General features: G+C 38.0%; 1 protein-coding gene across 2 annotated transcripts in view; it reads right to left on the bottom strand.

Moving 5' to 3' along the window:
• Positions 1 to 15,689: 15,689 nt before the first annotated feature.
• Positions 15,690 to 19,272, bottom strand: part of fhl3a (four and a half LIM domains 3a) — a 29,518-nt gene continuing 25,935 nt past the window's right edge. For both annotated transcript variants that reach the window (XM_062422677.1, XM_062422678.1), the window contains exons 4-6: positions 17,942 to 18,111; positions 17,599 to 17,785; positions 15,690 to 17,049 (exon numbers count right to left, since the gene is read on the bottom strand). In XM_062422677.1, coding sequence (XP_062278661.1) covers positions 16,898 to 17,049; positions 17,599 to 17,785; positions 17,942 to 18,111 — 509 coding nt within the window. In that variant the 3' untranslated portion in view covers positions 15,690 to 16,897. The remainder of the gene's footprint in view (positions 17,050 to 17,598; positions 17,786 to 17,941; positions 18,112 to 19,272) is intronic.

Here is a 19,272-nt window from a genome sequence, read left to right as displayed (position 1 = left end):
CGGTTCGTGTCATGAACCGACCTATGTCACTCTTGAACTAAGAACAGATCCTGTGTTTCAAATGCAGCATTCAAGCTGGAAGCCTGATAATGAATGAAGGGTCTCTTCTCTGCTCTATGATGTATTTTGTTCCAGCCTGATTTTAATCACAATCTGTTCTTCATTTGGTTTCGTGTTTGTGAGAGGTGGCACATGGATTTTCTCAACAGCCGCTGTACGTGATGTAAAGACAATGAATAGTATTAAGTCTTTGTACCTTTATGTCCTATTGTTAGATGAAACAAAAAGAAAGGCACTGGAAATCATTTGTGGTTGCTGAGGACAGAAGGTCTTCTATATATTTCGAGGAGGGAATCTGTAACAAAACAAGCCTAAGAGAAGACGTAGAGGGGGATTACTTGGGGCTCAGCTCATATCCTTCTCCTGTGTCTTGACACAAACTCTTGCTATTTGATAGCTTAGTTGTTTTGTTTCAAATCAAATGTTGGTGTTTGTATCAGAAAATAACTCTGCACAGAAAATGAGGAATAATAACACATGATTATTTGCATGGGTACAAGGTTGCATGTGCGTGCCTTTGTGCATGCAAGCGTATGCGTGCGTGTGTGTTTGTCTCTACCTAAAGTCTGCTTGTTTGTGTATTTTGTATGCATTTCTGCACGAAACCAAGTTGTTTGTCGACGGAGGTTAGTTGTTTGTACATGTGTGTTTACTTTTGCACATGTGTGTTAATATTGGTCTCATAGATTGAAGGAATGGGGTCTGGAAAACAAGAGGAACAAAATGTAAATGCACAATGATATATCAAATATGCAGTAACTACAAGCCACTGATTATTATATAAGCCATCAAATCATGAGCTGCTCAGTAATCATGTATGTTTGCAACAGGGTCTAAAGATTTTGCACAACCATAATGTTTCCTACTGCTCAAGTTTCAAAATAGTTGTTGCATTTTACACATTTATAATCTGGCTTCATGGCATTGCAGAAACAGAGAAGTGTTTTCCATGGGGTCTGTTTGCTTTACACAAGATATTAGTTTCAGGAGAAGTTACACGCTACATTATTCATTCATACTATGGATTGTAATGCTGAATATGTCAAACTGTGTTTATCAGCGAACAAATGAAGTATTAATATCATCATGTATAGCTTATTCTGTGAAAGCCTAAATAAAAGTTCAGATGAAGCTGATAAAACTTCAGTCATACACTGATTTTGCAACTAGTCTGTTTTATTTTGTCTGATCTCTAATGGTGTTCTTCTCCAATAATGACGTCTTACATATAAGGACTAATTCTTATGATGACTTGAAAATGTTGCTAAATTCTGCAAAACTTGGGTCTTATATTCATTGATTTGGCAATAAAGTACTGATATCTGGAAACCTAGTGAGTCAGACTGGTAAGAAAACACAATGTGTTTCAAACAAACCTTCAGGTTAGACAAACTTAATTGAAAGAGAAAGATACATTGCAAAATTATGACCCAAACTGTCTCAAAAATCGATCACACTTTACACATTTCTTGGTTTGGCGCACTGTTTTCTCCTGCAAAAGAGAGATTTTTAGTGACATTTTGGGCAGACACTTTTGGATTTATTTTCAAATAAATTGGTTAAGAAACTTAAAATAATCTGGCTAAACTGGTGGCTTGTTTTCAATCTGCCTTGTCTGACTGCTTGTGTTTCTGCCCAGTCAGATCACTGTAGTGATGTTGCTATGTTTCCAAATATCAGTAATTACTTTAAGAGGTAGAATTATATAAGCAATAGAAATAATGGCAAAAACGTTGAAAATAAGACCCAATTTGCAACAAACCAGAATAATTCTTTAAGAGGATAACGCAATCATCAATCTGTTTTGGATAAAACAATGACAGCAGTCATTAATTCATATTACAGACTAAGTAAATACAAATTAAGGGAGGTCCGTCTTGGTGAATTAGAAATGTCATGATAATTTTGTATCAGTATTTTTCGCAGTAGAGCTGCCTTCATAATTTCAGGGGGAAAATTTGTTCCATAAGTGTCCATCTCTTATTCCCTGACCCGAACCCAATCAAAACTTAAAAACATCCGGAAAAAAATACTCTGCTGGGAGTTCCATGCTATCCATCTCCAGCCATGTGCCCTCTGTAGTTATGGCATGGTCTTCCGCAAGCTACAGGAGGCCATCTTGGGAGGTGGAAGAGCTTAGATGGTGTGATGGTTCCGATCTCAGGCCAAATGCTGGCGCCTGGGCAGGGGTCGTAAAAGCAGAGACAGAAATAAAAACTAATGGTGTGTCATAGCCAGAAGGGAGGGGGTATACCATGCCTTGGCCCTACAACAAAACAGCCGTTTCTCATTACCAAAGGGGAGGGCAGGGGGAATGGTAGAGTATGCACCGTAAATTACACATTCATCTCTCTTCCTGACCATAAATTCTTACCCTGGCTCCATTGGACGGAGCTCTCCCTCACCTCCCACTCTCTCTTTTTTCACTCTCTTGTTCCCCACTCCCATGTTTTCCAAGAGAAATGAATGGTAAATCTTTGGAGTATATGGGCGCCCTTTATTTGCCAAGATCCTTAACACTGAATGATTTCATTACTTTAGTTTGGCCTTTATGCCAGGCCCCAGGGAGTTCATCACGTCAATAGGGAACACCCAGTCCATGTCTGCTTGATCTAAATGCAATATCCCTGATCCAACTATAAACAAAAGGGCACCACCACTACACCAAAACTCAAAACCAGAACCTGCTATCATTCTTAAACTGACTTACAATCCTTTGAACACAAAAATTACCACAAGAATACAACTAAATCTAATTTATGAATGTTTTTCTGATCCATATGGTTTGTATAACAACATAATAACAGTCCAAAGGCACACTTACAAGTTTTTTCAGAGCTCTCATACTCATCTCACGGTCTTCATCAGCGAATGCTGGCCTTTTAGTATGTATGAAATATCAAATGTCAGATGTAATTGAAAGATCTGAAAATGGTGCTGAGTGGACCCTGAGTGGAAATTATTTTGTCACACTGTCCCAGAGGTCAAGTATCAACTTCTATGGTCATGATTTTTATGGTTTGATGGTTTTATGGTTTCATAAGTATTGGAGTGAAACAGACCTCAATTTAAAAATGCACCAAAATTTGACTTGGGAAAAAGAACATTTTCAGCTGCAACCTCATTTTAAGGTTATAATTACACCAACATTTCATTACAAAAGTAGGAAATCCTGGAACAAGTCCACAGTGAAATCTGTGACTTATCTAAAGCGACTGGGACAGGTTTTTGGAAAGACATAATGCTATTGAGATTTCTTAATTGCCATGACGACCACAAACAAAGTATAAATAAGTATTTGATTAATGCCTAAATAAAATAAAATAAATAATCAGATGTATTAGCCTCTATTGAGCTATATTGGGTTAAAGTGAATATCTCAAATCTCTTACCCTTTTTTTATCTTGATTTTTCTGCTCGGTCAAAAGTGTTAAAGCTGTGAAAGCCCTGTCAGAATGCAACAATGGGCCTTTTTTGTGTTTTTTTATTTCCATTCTAATGCACAGCATAAATGACATAATCCTTGTGGAAACTCCCGAGGATGTTCTATCATCAGCTGGGTGAATGAGAGGTCTGGGGTACATGAGGCCACTGGAGTCTCCATGAGTCACCATTGACTGCCAGCAGCATCTACTGGACTCTATAGTGGCTTCCAGCTCTTTAAAGATCAGTCTTTGGAGATGTCCTGTCAGCAACCCCACTCATCCATTATAATTTCCATCTCTAGAGTTCTACAACCGTCCTCTCTCTATGGCTCAAGATCTGAGAGGTCGAGTCTGGAAATCTACAAAGAGAAAATGTCCTCTTCGATTCAATAATATTCCACAGAATTGTACATCAACACTGACAGCCTGGCATGTTTGATCAGCAACAGATATCTTTAAAAGGAGGGCTGCTAAATCAAAATAACAAAACTATTTCATGTTTTGAGGAAGCCAACACTCTTTGTGAGAAAGACAAATCTACATCTGATGATAGTTAAAAGACTTATAATCACTTGAAATTGAAATCAGAACCCACCAGGGATCGTACTGTAGTGGCATAGAGTACACGGACATTTCCTTAAATTGACAAACTTAAATTCAGCATTCTTTGTCAGTCCCAGATGTCCAAGTGTCTTTGAGAAAGCCATTGAATTTTTATAATGTCCTTTGCAGGGCTGTATTCCCTGACTGTCAAAAATACAAAAAAGGGGCTATTTCACCATTGAGAATGAATAAAACGTCATGCTATTTTTATAATGGGCAAGTGAAAACCCAGAGTATGCATAGGAGAAATAGCACACATAATGAGTTGCTATTTATGAAGCCTGGTGTAATTGAAATATTTCTTAGGCTATCAAAAAGGTGTGTAACTCCTGATACAAAACAGGGAAATCTAAGAAAAGCCTTGTGGAGTGGCCTTCATGATACTAGACATGTACTGCCCCCTTTTGGGAAAAAGTCAGTACTACATATGTCACACAGCTCAAATATAAATGAGAGGAAGTGCTGTATTGTACACACAGTGCTGTACTTTAGAAATTAACAACAATTGTGTTTTTCTTCCTATGATTATAACATATAGATAGAGTTATAAACTGAGGTGTTAGACTGAAATCTTACACCTCACAGTCTGTTAGTCCAAGGAAAAGATATGTATCTACTCAAAGGACAGTGTGTATTTTAGTCCATTGTGATTTAATTCATTATGAACTTGTATTCTTGACATAACCACTGCTTGTTTTCCAAAGTTCACTATATGTTGGTTTCCTATATACCTTTCACGCTGCTTAGGTAAAATAAAGTCAAATTACAAAGATTTATACCTAATCTGGTACAACACCAACAATGTAGCATGATGATTATAGTTACTAAGTAAATGATAACTTCATTGCAGTTTTCTGATTGGTGCATTCAAGGACAAAACTTAAGAGAGTTTGTAACTGAAAAGCACATTGAAAATGCATTTTGTAGCCAGAACATCAAACCCAAGAGGCAATAAGAAAACAAACAGTTAGATATGGGTGTTGTGAAAAAGATAATTTGAATTGAAAACATATTTAATGAAAAACCTTTGTTATTATAATTGTTATTATAATTTTATTCAAGCAGTGCTGTATTCAAACTCAAATATTTTACTACTTGGAGTGTTAGTTAGTATGTATTCTTTTGTATGATGAACCTTTTGCACGATCAATGCAGACTACTACTTATTCTAAAATACTTTTTAAATGAAAGAGAGAGCAGAGCAAATCAGCCAGAGGTATGAGGTGAAATTTTAGGCTTAAGTAGATCAAACTTTATCAATATAATCTAATTTCCACAATTTTACTCCACAATAAAAATCAGATTAAGGTCAGAGTGTGTGTTGAAGACTCTACCTCAAAATATATAGTTGCAAGTGAAAGGATTAACCACAAGGGAGTGCTATAAACACATGACCCATTTGCCATTACAGAAATTACTCTTGAGGTCACCAGTAGCCTATGTGGGAAGAAAGGCTCCAGGGACCTTCTGAATATTATTGGGGGTTTGGAAAAGGGGGGTGTTGTGTACATTTCCTTTGTCCTGAAGGGAGAGAAGTGTGACTTTTTTGGGGAGAGCAGGAGAGGACCCATAACTTTTCCGCCCCAAATTGACATTTCATTCAATTATTCCCATATGAAATTTATTATAATAAAAAAAGATCAAATATTTAGGTCAGAAATATGGCTTTTGTGTGCAGCAAGCGGAGGAATCCTGTCTCTGTAGCAGGGTTTATTTTTCCCGTCAAAATCAGACTGTATGACCAATGTGTCAGGTTTGAGAAACAGAACAGATGTGGATTGCTGTAATTAGTGAATCAACTTTATCTCTTCACAGAACGTATTATTGTTCACTCGAATGAAGCTGCTTCGGTCCTAAATGTATTCTGTAACATAACGAAACTATTAAGTTATCCTATAAAATAACACGATGAATTTAAATGAAATGTGTTGACCTTGTTTACAGTCTGGAACATGTAATGAGTAACAATAAAGAAGGCATGTTTAACTCAATCCACAGGTGATATGATCACACACACTTCATTGTCTGTTATTTCACACCAAACTATTTAGAGTTTTGATTATATACACACACCGCACTTTGTGTCTAAAACCAAATCAGCTGTGCGCAAACTCTGGGTTTAATGGTACCTCGAGAGTAGTGTGCAGTGAGCCGTGGACTTTTACCAGAGTGATTAAACTTATTAAGGATGTGCTGTTTGGCTCATCTTCCTTGAGGAAACAATCATTTCTGAGTCTCCAGCATCCTGGCCACATGAATCAGGCATGTTTAACTGGTTTAGTTATGGCGGACAGTGTGGATCTCATTCCATAAGTCTGCCAATTTGTCTTTGGACTTTGGTCTTATTGAAGTCCAGGTTGCAGCAGCCAAAAATCGCAAGACAGTCCATCAGCAGCCTCAGAGTTGGCGCCTATGCCTATTTCACTTCTTCACCTACAGTGGTAATTGCTGTTCATGCATAAAAGCTAACTGTGCATAAAATAGCTTATAGGTACTGTAGAGTGAGAGAAATGCTGCATACAGCTTTCTGACTCTCTTCTGCCAGTCAGCCAGCACCGGTCTAATTTACTGACATAATTAATGTGTGGTTTGATATTTAATGATGAGGTCTTTGGATCAGTTGTCTTGAGCAACATGTCTGGTCACGCAACTGTGGCAGTAGTTTTGTTTATGATGGACGGTCAGACATCTGTTCTACAACATATAAGGTTATGGCATGACATGTGATCTAATACATATTTATTTTTATCTGGGGTGGGGTGAACATTTGCCTTTTTTGCATAACATGCCATGCATGCACTAAGGACCAGCAAACCTTTAAGTTCTGTTAATGTGCCTATTTTGTGATTAAAATTTTCAAGGAAACAATTTTCCCTCTTTTGTTGTAATAAACAAAAACAGTAGCAAACAAAAATCTGTCTCAAAAGCTCCATTTAAAGCCTCATGCGTTCTTAGACAGTGTTCCTTAACTGGTGTCCTTGCTGAAACTTCTGATGGCAGAAGTGTGACTTTAATTTTCTGTGCTGAATATAACTCTACACACTCCTTGACAAATTCTGTAAACTTTTGTGGCTTGTGGGGTCAAGGTAATCTATGAATCTATATCTTTATATTTATTTCACAGTATTTACAAGTTTGACAAATTACCTTCTAAACATCTCATACATCAACTCAATTTGCCTGTCTCAGTAAATCCTTTCAGATTAATCATTTCAAACGGATAATCACAAGATATTCAGTTTCTTTTATTTAATCTCAACATCTTACTCTCATAGAAGTTTCCTTTTTTAGCCTACACCAAGACAGGAATCAGATCACACTTTTCCAAAGAGCTGGAGCGCTTCCCCACTTTTCTTCAATGCTAAATCTTCTGGACGTTTTGAATTACAGTCAATAATGGTCACCCCACTCCTCAAACTTTTTGCATACCAAACATCTCATCTCCAAACAACTGTTTCAGTAGAGTCGCCCAGCTGCCAACAACAGAGGACTGAAGTCATACTGGGTTGCCCTGAGATGAAAAGCAACTGTATGAATATTAATCTGAGACTTAACAAAGAGCAAACATGTTCAGCAAACATTTATCTTACCATTTAAAATTCTGCCTGTTTCATAAACCTGTGCAGAATCAAACACATCAAACAGCAGAAATACTTTTCTTGACAACCTGCAGTCCCATTGAAGCAAAAAAGTAATCAAGCGCATCATATATAAATAAATTGAACAACATTGAAACATTAATTTATGCACAAAGAATACAAGGAAGTGACCATATTCTAATCTCCTCAGCCTAGTAAGAGAACATGTCAAACATTTTGACAGGTACTGCTGTACTGTTGTGCAAGTGACTCATGCCGTCTAGACCTCGAACAGGATGTAACCTTAGGTTGCATCCTGCAGTCACCACTGCTGGCTCAAACTTGATCAAGTCCTTTCATTAAGTTTGCCTAGATCTTTGACAAATGAAACACAGGAGTATGGGAATTCACTCATTATTTCATTCATTAACTCATTTGAAGCAATTACTCTCCATTGAGAATCAAATGAGGCTGGTCACATGCTGAAAAAGTTGCCAAACTCACAGAATAGCCAACACTGAAAGACAATTACAATCTCATTTTAACCAGTTTTCTACAGAGCCCCTCTGGTGACATGGTCAAAAAAATTTTTTAATTGTGGCCACAATATAACGTGCACACGAAATACTAATTTGTGGCCATGAAATAGGTATAACGTGCGTACATCAATAGCTTTGGCTTGCCTGATCTGTCTTTCATCATCCACACTGCACTCTGTACTGTGTCTGCTGTATTCTTACACAGCAATCACTGGAGAATCAGTGAACTGTGATTGATGCTCCGTTGTTGTCTTGACTCCTGTTACTGCTTGATACAGTTGTTTTTCCAACTTGCCTACTGCAAATTCAAAAATCCCCATTAACTTCTTATTACTGCTCTTTAGACACCTGCACAACTCAACCTCAAAAGGCAGAATAAAGGCAAAAAAAATCTACTCTGAAAAACATCAAAAGCAGGAATAAGGAAACATATCTTTTACTGTCACCAAAATATTAAAAATGAGATCCCTGAATATCAGTTTGTGCAAAATCACATCTTAAGTAAACAAATAAACAACCACTCTAGTATTCAAACTAAGCCAAAAAGAGAAATAAATAAAGATGAAAGCTAAGATAATATCATCTCAGGCATTATATTCTTTTATGTTTTTTCACCAGAACAAATACCAAGTAGGGCACAGCTCAAAACCACAGTCAGACAAATGATGCAAGTAATATCCATGTGTCACGTGGATGTTCAAGTCTAAATTGCTTTATAAGAATTTATCACATTCCTACATTCCCACATTAATGGGCTGTTTTAGTTTCAAAACCACATCAAGCTTAAACGTGTAAAAATGTATGGGGAGGGAGTAAAGGGCAGCGAAACAAACAAACACAGTGTCCTAAGACATTTTGCACTAGAATGCATGAAATTGGAGTTGTGGGTGTGAAGAGCAAGTACAATGCATACAAATGATTATTTAACAATTTACCAGGATATTTGTGGTGGTGTGTTTCGTATCTACGTTAAAGAATATTTGGCCAGGTATGATAGCTGAGGTGTCAGGTAGGCTTCATCTTATTGTTTAAAACAGTACACCCACTGGGATCCTGTCCAGAGTTGCAATCGTCATCAGTCACCGTCCGGACAGGAGGGAGTTCGGATAAGAGCAATGGACACATCTGACCCTGAACTCTGGAAAAACAAGGCCTTGTTTTCCTGCTGAGAAGGCTCATTACAAGACAGTATAAGAGCTTCCCACAACCAAGCACAACTCCTTGACCTCAGATGGGAGTGAATGGAGAGGACGAAAGCTCAGGCCAAGCCACAGAGGGAGACTCCAAACCTCGCCAACAAGCACCAGCCCCGTGAGTGTCAGCTTGGGACACAGATGTATGTTTTTATTTTTTCCTCCTTCTCCATCCACTGCACGCAGACTTTAGTTTACTGCAAGCTACTTAAGCTGCTCTGCTGTGGGGTCACAGCAAATATAAGACTGTTGTTTATTCATCACTGAATTACCCACTGGAAAACATAATTTAATTACTTGTCCATTATCAGGCGCCCACCCCCCCAGTAAGGATTAAAAATACAAAAAGTTATTCAACCAAAAACTGTAACAGTCATCTTCGCTCATGGTCACCAGCATAGAGCAAATTGTAATAAAGTGTTACCTGTGAAAATGGTTTATCTGAGTGAAATGTGACCTGCAGTGTTTTTAGTGAGCAGAAACACACATGTGAATACATTTCTTTGAATGTGTTCGCTGCATTTTTACCACATTGAATGCAAATATTTCCGCATTTGAATGCACTTTTAAACTGTAAATTGTCATGCCTTGCAACTTAATTTCATTCCAATTCTGGATCCCCCCATTCTCCAGCTTCTCCGGTAGCAAACATGCAGTTAAATAGTCATTGAGGTATGCTGAATTACCAACGAGAGTATAATCTCTCAGACATTGGGGTTAACCCATGTCTGCTGAGGTTACATACTACAGACATGTCTGTGGTGGACCAGTGCACTTTGTCAAGTGGACACCTAAAGCTAAACTGAGTAATGACACAGACCAGGGGAGAGCATGAGGAAACCATGGAAATGTATAGCTGAGGGTTACATTACTCCATTTTGACAGCTGTGGTTGCCACATTCTTTTTAAGTTCTAGCTGGATGATTTGATTTTGAATTCCCACATAAATGAAACTTCTCCCTTAAGGAGTGAAAAGCAAACATAAAACAGAAACCGAGTGATGAGTCTGGTGTAAAAGTAGAGACCTTGCACCCCTGACTGGCTATTTTTCAGCCTCTGCCACGTCATTGCTGATAACAGGGCTGTAGACTCACACACTTCCAGTTACACTCTTTGTGGTTGGATTATACTTTGTGTAAGAAAGTGAAGTTATATGAGACTGGCAGATGGTGCACCCAATGGATCCCTAATGAATGAATGACAAGAAATCTACTTGGGGTTTTTGCAGTCATAGTCAGTGATTCAACATATTCTCAGAAATGCTTACGCAACCCTTCATAGTTCTTGCTAGCCTGAATTTATTTAGCATAAGATGTTAAGCCTTAGATCACAACTTAACTCAAGGTTGGAAAGTCAAAAGAAAAAGAAAAAGTCACAGGTCAAATCTTGAACCGACACGTATGTTTTGAGTCAAATTATACGTCGATATTTGGATGTTGTTGTGTTTGTAAAACTAATGCAATAAGGTCTCGGAATGTAAGGTGTTGTCCATAGTTAATCCCCAAAACCATAATATTCCCAGTCAGTTGTTTGTTTAAAGAGTCATTTATCCACTGGAACAGTTTGGGCCTGCTCACATTTTCAGGCTGCAAGAAGACGAAATGACACACCTTACTATTTATACACACCTTATCACTCAGCGCATGTGTGTTTCCCAATCAGTAATCAACAGGGGTGACACAATCAAACAATGATTCCTCTTTCCAGGTGTGTAAGTTGCCCTTAAGCCTGAAGATACTGAGAGCACTAACACAACTCTGTGAATAAATACATTGAACAGCATTGAAACATTAATTTATGCACAAAGAATACAAGGAAGTGACCATATTCTAGTCTCCTCAGCCTAGTAAGAGAACATGTCAAACATTTTGACAGGTACTGCTGTACTGTTGTGCAAGTGACTCATGCTGGTCTAGACCTCGAACAGGATGTAACCTTAGGTTGCTGCAACAGTCACCACTGCTGGCTCAAACTTGATCAAGTCCTTTCATTAAGTCTGCCTAGATCTTTGACAAATGAAACACAGGAGTATGGGAATTCACTCATTATTTCATTCATTAACTCATTTGAAGCAATTACTCTCCATTGAGAGTCAAAGGAAGCTGGTCACAAGCTGAAAAAGTTGCCAACTCACAGACTAGCCAACACTGAAAGACAATTACAATCTCATTTTAACCAGTTTTCTACGGTGACATGGTCAAAAAAAAATTTAAATTGTGGCCACAATATAACGTGCGCACGAAACACTAATTTGTGGCCACGAAATAGGTATAACGTGCGCACGAAATACTAACTAATAGTATTAATATCATTCCTGGACAGCTGGGTAAGCAAATCTATTTCGTGACCACAAATCAGTATTTCGTGCGCACGTTATACTTATTTCGTGGCCACGATTACCTTTTTTTTTTGACCATGTCACCAGAGTGGTTCCGTAGTTTTCAGCGCTGAGCTCTGAAAAAAGGCTGAAAAGGAAAGATATACCTACTAGACAATATATAACAGTATATGAGGCTTCCATTTATAATCAAATGAATATCATGTCAGTGGAGTATAATTCAAGTTAAGCTTAAATTCTCAAAACACATAAGTCAGTACATGTGTATAAAACTAAAAATGCAGTTTATGGTAATTTGCATGTCAAAACACAACAAAATTGCCACTTTAAAATCCCAGTTCCTGCTCAGTTTGATGCGTTAGGACTTGATTTTGCTCTGCATGCCCACACAGGTGTTTTTACATTTTCAAGCCTATGCTCAGGAGTAAAAGCATGGGTGTAAATAACAACCACTGTCATGTCTTACTGTGACAATTGAACGCAGCCGTCGTTAACATTATCAGTAAAGCCTGTGCTTTTCCTACTACAGGAAGTCATAATGCCTGCTGTGAAAAATGATACAGTAAGTTGTCCTGTCATAACAGGGCAACCAAACTGACTGGAAAGTCAAGGAGATGTCAGTCAAGCACAGTCCGGGGTCATAACGTTCTAATCAGAGAAAATAATTGAAACAATTGAATTGGAAAATAGGAAACTTTGATTACAATTATTGAGTAAAGATAGATCAAATGTGATTAAGATAAAAGATTCAACTGTTCACAGAGCACTGAGGAACACTGAGCCTGCTGTCATTTCTCTCTCAATTTAGATTAAAAACTTTATTTTTTTTTTAAACATGGCGCCATAATGTCAGATCATGCCTTGTGTCTGAGCATTCAGTTAGAAACACGAGTGGCTAATTCATTTAAAAAGAAATCAGTCACTCAACAGAAATATCTTGTAGACTGAAACAAATGTGTTTCTGCGTGGATGGCTACTCGCTTTTATGAAATGCTGATGCTTAATAGAAGTTACTTCAATGAAAAACTTCTCTGAGAAATTGACCTGAAAATGTGCAAAAAGAGAAACAGAAATTTCTGACTGCTCTTTTCAGTTAGCCTTTAAATTGACCATGTTTTACTGTTACCTTGTGAGTGTCACTTACATATTTAAAATCACGTCCTTTAAGACAAGCCAAGAAGGGAGGCTAACTGGGAGCAAAGACTGTATATTGAGTTGGTGCTTAAGACATTTGGTTGGAAAGCACAGACGAGACTCTTATCTAGTTGCAATTTCCAGTAAATGGTAAATAGACTGTCTTTGTATTTCTTCTTCACACAGTGCTTCACAATTTTCCTCTCATTCACCCATTCACATACACACATGCAAGCACCACCCACTCCAAATATGTGCAGATACACATGTATTCACTTAAAATTTATTGAATCACATAATTAAGAAAGTGCATTACATGAATTTAGCAATCTATTTTCTCATATCAATTGGGCTTTTTACAGTAAAATGTGATTACTTTTTGTTTCCATAAAACAGCTTTTTTTCAAAGGGAATTTCTGTCTTGTGACAGTAGAAATGTCACATAAATGCTCTCAAATCGGCATGATTTAATTTATTCTAAATATTTAAAAATATAAGCCTTTGAAGAAGTTGACATGAAACACTAATATGATTCCTTATGTAAGTTGGTATCTAGACTATGAATAGATGCTGAAAATTGAAACTGGCCATGAACATACCAGACATCTGTGTATTTACTGAATATATGCTACATACAAAATGTAAGTTATGCAAATCTTAGAGAGGGCCAAGACTGTTAAACTGACTGCACAAAAAAATCATTTCAACCCATCACATTTACCTTAAATTCTGAAAATGAACTTTACTCTGCAACAGTGATAAGTGATTCTGATTTTAGGCTGAAAAGTGATCCAGTCGGGTGAGACCAGGGCAGAATCGACATCTGGCAACGATATGGATGGGGTATGTGCTAATCATCCCTCACTGCTGGTTTTATGGACCCAACTTTCTTTAAACCTCAGCTTTCACTCCTCTACTGATACTTTTTATGGACTTTACAAGTAGCCCTAACCTTTACTATTCAGGAGCAATAATTCAGTCAAAACGTCAAAAGTATGTTTTTTGACATGCCTGGTGATGCATTGTTGAGTAAAGATAAGAGAAATGTTTGTCTATAATATATCTTCATAGCGATGGGTATGATTAAACTTAACCAATATGTGGCACTGGAGCTTGCTGATGTTGTTTTCTACTCTCATGTTAGTGATGTTTATCAAAAAGGCAACGCCACATACTGGGGCCACGAATGACCACAAGAGGTAACTGCATGTTTGACCTCACCTTAAATCATCAGATCCTGTAACATGATGTTTGTATGAACTTAACTAGTCTTTGATTACTTCAAAAACGAGGATACAAAGTGATGCAAGGGACAAGATGTTGAGTTCCGCATTACGTTGCTACTATTTATGATTCAATGTGTATTTTACAAAACATACTTGCGGGCAACAAGTCAATCTAAACATGAAATGTGTCAGTTAGGAAGCATGACCTGCTCTTTAAGCTGTTATTTTCCACATTGTGATATATGGTTTTACTTTACATACTGTATAAACGTTGACATGTGCAGTTTTAATGAACATAAATATAAGCTAGATTGAGTGTGTGAACTTCATCCCAGCGCCCTTTTAGTAAAACTGTAAATGACAACATTGGCTGTGCTCCGAACATGTTATATGAACAGATGGGTGATGGGTGATTTTGTCCTGTTTAGATCCTCAATAAAAATCAGTTTTTCCAGAGTGGGAGAGTATGAGAATTTATGTTGCTGTTTCCAGATTGGCATCCTACACTGTCAGGGCCATGCTTTGTCTCAGGCTTATCCTTTTTTCCAGAAACTTTTCAGTGAGTGAGAACCTATTGTTGCTGGAAATCAGAAATATATCTAGGGGCAGTTTTAAAATGCACATAATCTGTCAGGTTTTAAATTAATAAGCACATCTTTCCCCTCTTACTAGTAATAACTGTAAAATGCAACCTGCTCAGAGAGTACATCTCTACAGCTCTCCCACTGACCCTTTCTGCTAGCCGTCACCTCCCAGCCTGTCTCCTCCCTCCCATAAATCCAAAGGGGTCATGTGTGGAGCTGACCCCCCCCAGTGAAAGTGCCATGGAGCAACTCCAGATGTGAACATCCTCCCTGTCTTTCTCTCCTCTCTTTCTCTCTCTCTCTCTCTCTCCCACTCTTTTCTCTCTCACTTCCAGCACCAGTCACCCCCCTCCATTCCCTCATGCAGCTACGAGTTTTCCATTTCCTTTTTTGGTGAAAAAATCTGAAACGGAGGCAGGGAGGAGGATATTTCACCAATGCCGACAGGAGAGTGTATCTGGCAGTCTGTATATGTGTGCTTCATCAAGGCGATGAAACAGTCGACTCAGCATAAACAACCGTGTATGTATACACATTCAGCCACACACTCAGATGTGAGCTTGTTGTGCTTTTCACTCTCTCTCTCACACATAAAATATCTTATAACTACAGAGACACACACACATTTTTTCTCTCTTTCTTTATTACACACGTATGGTTTGTCTCTCTTAAAACTTTCTCACACTCACACACTGTCTTGCCCTTCCCCCAGTGTACATGCACACACAGCAATCTTTCCTAGAAAGACTTCTCAAATACACCAGAAGGGTTTTCTCTGGCTTAGACAGTAAACATAAGCCCACAGAAAGCTATGACCTCATAACCAGTAATGGATATTCCACTATAACCACAAAGACAGAGGGAATATTTAAAAAAAAAAGAACTGTCCAGCAAAGATCAGTCAATTTATTTCATATGACAAATAAAACTAACCATTGTAGCATTTAGTCATATCAATATCATCTGATTTACAGTAAATTTATACTGTTAACATCTCAATGACCTCTTAAAATGCATAGTTGCCAACTCTGACTCACCAGCATCAAAGCTGAAATAATGGCATACAGGTACTTTTTTTTAATAATTTGTCAAATATCTGTTACAAACTATCAATAAAAAACAAAACAGGAACAGCATTAACAGCAACAAAATAGAAACAAGGCAAATCAAGACAGAAAAAGACATGCATTATCCTGCATTACACAAAAGTAATGCATTTCAGCTTCTTTGGGGTTATAAATGCTGGCTCTTTAAACAATGGTGATAAAACAAAAATATTACAACAAATGAAAAGGACAGAAACAATGTAAAAATATGTCATTGCAAAGATCAACAAGCAAAAAAATGACAAAAAAAGTGGTCTGTGTGTCTTGTTCCATGTCTTTGAGTTGTGTTTTTATGTGCACATTACATGGTAGCAAGATAATATCTCATCCAAAGTGCAAATGACTTTATTGATCATTATTACAATAATGACTACCTTACTGAAAGTTAAAAAAAAAAATCTGATGTCTTTTCTTCTTTTTAACTTTCTGATGAGTTTTTAATTTAGTAAAACTTTTCTAATTGTTGCCACTTTTTTACAACAGTGTCACACACCTCCTTCTCTGTTATTACATACAGTAACTTGTTCAAGATCCATAAATCAAGACATACATCAAAGAAAGATTACTGACACGTGAGGAAAAAGCAACATTCAAAATGCATAAAACTGCAGTTATAAGAGCATTACAACAGTTACACCACCACATTTTGAAAATACAGACTGTTAGTTTTACATACTACACAGTAACTGTTCTGTCTCTTCTCTTCAGAGCCTGACCTTTATCTGAAGTTGCAACATATTTGTATAAAATATGAAGGGTTTTTTGGCAAAGTGACTAGCATCTTGCATTTCTTTGGATTAATAGCACATAATATATAAAGGCATGTTATTCTTAAGGCACTCATTAATCTTTGTTTCACAAAACCTTTTTGGTTAAGTGGAAATCTTTGTGGTGGTTCATTAAAACAATGCAGCATCAAAACAGGATTTTGCGCTCTCCTGGATGAAAAGTTAATCCGGACAGCGAGGAACTGATCTTGAAAAATGACCTGAGAGGCAGCATTTGTTAGCCTGTGTTACCTTCCTCGGTAATGACTTTGGGTTCTTGAAATGCTGTGACGGAGGGTGAACGGTAAGTCAAGGGAAGGGTGAAGGGAGGGTGAATTGCTACTCTATAGGTTGCTGTGGCATTCGCGGCACAGGATCCTTTCACCATCAGGGAAGAAACCGGCACCAACCAGTGAAACAGAGCACTCAGAGCAGGTGAAGCACGGCTGATGCCACTGGCGATCCTCAAATGAGATGTACTTTCCTCCTCCGAAACCTGGGAGAAAAGAGCAGTGATATGGAAATGAAACTATGTCGAGCTTTAGAGGGCTGACTTTGAGTTCAGCACAACTGAAGTTGCAAATCAGGCATAATTCAAAACACCACAAATTTACAGTGTTGTCCTAAACTCTACTCTACAAGTTGGAGAAATCGGTCATGCCTGCCAATCTTATCAACAAATTGATTTACAGTATTTCTTTGTAATTATTAGTGCTTAATCTTATTAAGATGACACCAGGAGCCGTCCATCGAAACTGTTTGGAAAAGGGCAGGCATTTTCCAAAAGTACTTGGCATTGGATGAACCATCTGTCTATCACCAGCTATCGCTGTGTTACCTTGCGAGGCAGCTGGATTGGACTGGTGGTTCAAACACAAGTGCATTACTTAAAGCCTGACAAGATGGATTCTTGTGTGATCTCATGATGTTGTGATCTGGGGAATCCAGCTGCCTCACAAGGTAATAATCTTATTCCAATATCAAAGACAATAACACAAATTTATGTATCAAAATTTTAGAGTTGAACGCAATGACATAATCTTGCCTGTGATTGGTTTGCTGCAGGCTTCACACTTTTTGGCGTACAGGCTGCCAAAGCACTTGAGGCAGTAAGGGCTGTCGTCTCGGGAGGTGAAGTGTTCACCGGCCAGCTGCGTCTTACAGCTGGTGCACACAAAACACTCCTTATGCCATGGCTCATCCCGATAGGTCACGCCACCTTTAGCCAGGGCCTGAAAAAGAGGTATCAAAAGATCTAATTCACTTCTAATTCCTTGCACTTTCTTGCAAACACAGGATTACTGTAAATCCCATTTAGTGTAATGCAGTATGTGACTTTCTAGTTAAATTGGCAGTTATTTTCTTGCATATTTGATTGTTTTACTGACCTTTTTACAGCGTGTGCAGCGTGGAGCGAACTTGTCCTCATAGCAGGAAACACAGTAGTGTTCATCCTTGTCAGGGATGAATGACTTTGAGCCAATTGGCTGCTCACAGCTGTTACAGATGAAGCAGCCCTCGTGCCATGTAGAACCTGCATACTCCAGCTTCCTTGTACCTAACAGGACGGAAAGAGAGATGTTAGAAAGCAGAGATAGAAGGAGAGACGAAAGGATGGAAAGAATGATGGAAAACAGCAGGAGTTCAGTTTTTTCGTTGGAAGACATCTTTTACCCTCCTTCATAGGATTGTAAAGGTCATTTTGGTATTTTTGGGGGGTAATTTTATTGAACTAATGAAATAATACACTTGAATTTCATGAAGGCATATAAAACTCATTTTGTTTCACCGAGATTTATTTTATTTTAAATCATAATACCACAGGCCCCACACTTCTTTCCCACTACTGGAAACTGGCGACAGGCCTTACAGAAAGGGATAATGTCATTTTCCCCTCTGTGTCCCCAAACGATCTATCTTCTACCCCTTGGCTGTTGAAATTTTTATTATACTTGTTGGTTTATTCTATGGTGACGCAGTGGTTTGTGTGGGGCCAGCATTTCGTACAACTGCTGTCTGCAGATTGCTAACATTTCACTGCTTCAGGCAGTGTGCTGCAATGTTCTCTAATCAAAAACTGCAAAAATCCCCTTCCAAAACATTCCAGGTTATAAGCTCACAGGAATTACAGTGGCTCGTGGAGGACAATATTAGCATTTCAGCATGAGTATTTGACAAATACCCATGCTGAAATGGGTGAATTGAGTGATAACAAAAGAAAGACCATTGTCTGGGAGACAATACAACATCTGTGTGACCATCTCTGGCAGCGTGAGCATTTTAGCAGTTTTATCAGATTCATCTTGGAAACAAAAACGGCTTCTGAGGAATCCATTTGCATTGCTTTGGTATAAAGTTTATTCTCTCGTTCTGTAACTGACATACACCACTTAAGCTTAGCTTAGCAGTTATTAAACAAGGATCAGTTTCTTTATCTGTTTTTGAGGGTGTACATACTTTTGTATGCAGGCACAGGATAAAACTGTTAGTTCTACTGTTAGAGGAAACAAAACAGTGACGTTCAGGAGTGTGCAGTACTGTGTACACTATAAAATCCCATGAGCTTTCATAATTACCATCTGGCCTGATGGCAAGACATCTTTGATCTCATCACTCTACAACAGTTTTTACTTGCCATGGTGACTCCTTTGTGTATAACTTAAATACTAAACGCTGCATTGCAAATATGTGATGTTCAGACAAAAAACTAATGTGATAA

This window comes from Scomber scombrus, chromosome 7 (assembly GCF_963691925.1).
Source record: "Scomber scombrus chromosome 7, fScoSco1.1, whole genome shotgun sequence".
Taxonomy (NCBI): domain Eukaryota; kingdom Metazoa; phylum Chordata; class Actinopteri; order Scombriformes; family Scombridae; genus Scomber; species Scomber scombrus.
This window is presented reverse-complemented; position numbering and strand designations above follow the sequence as displayed.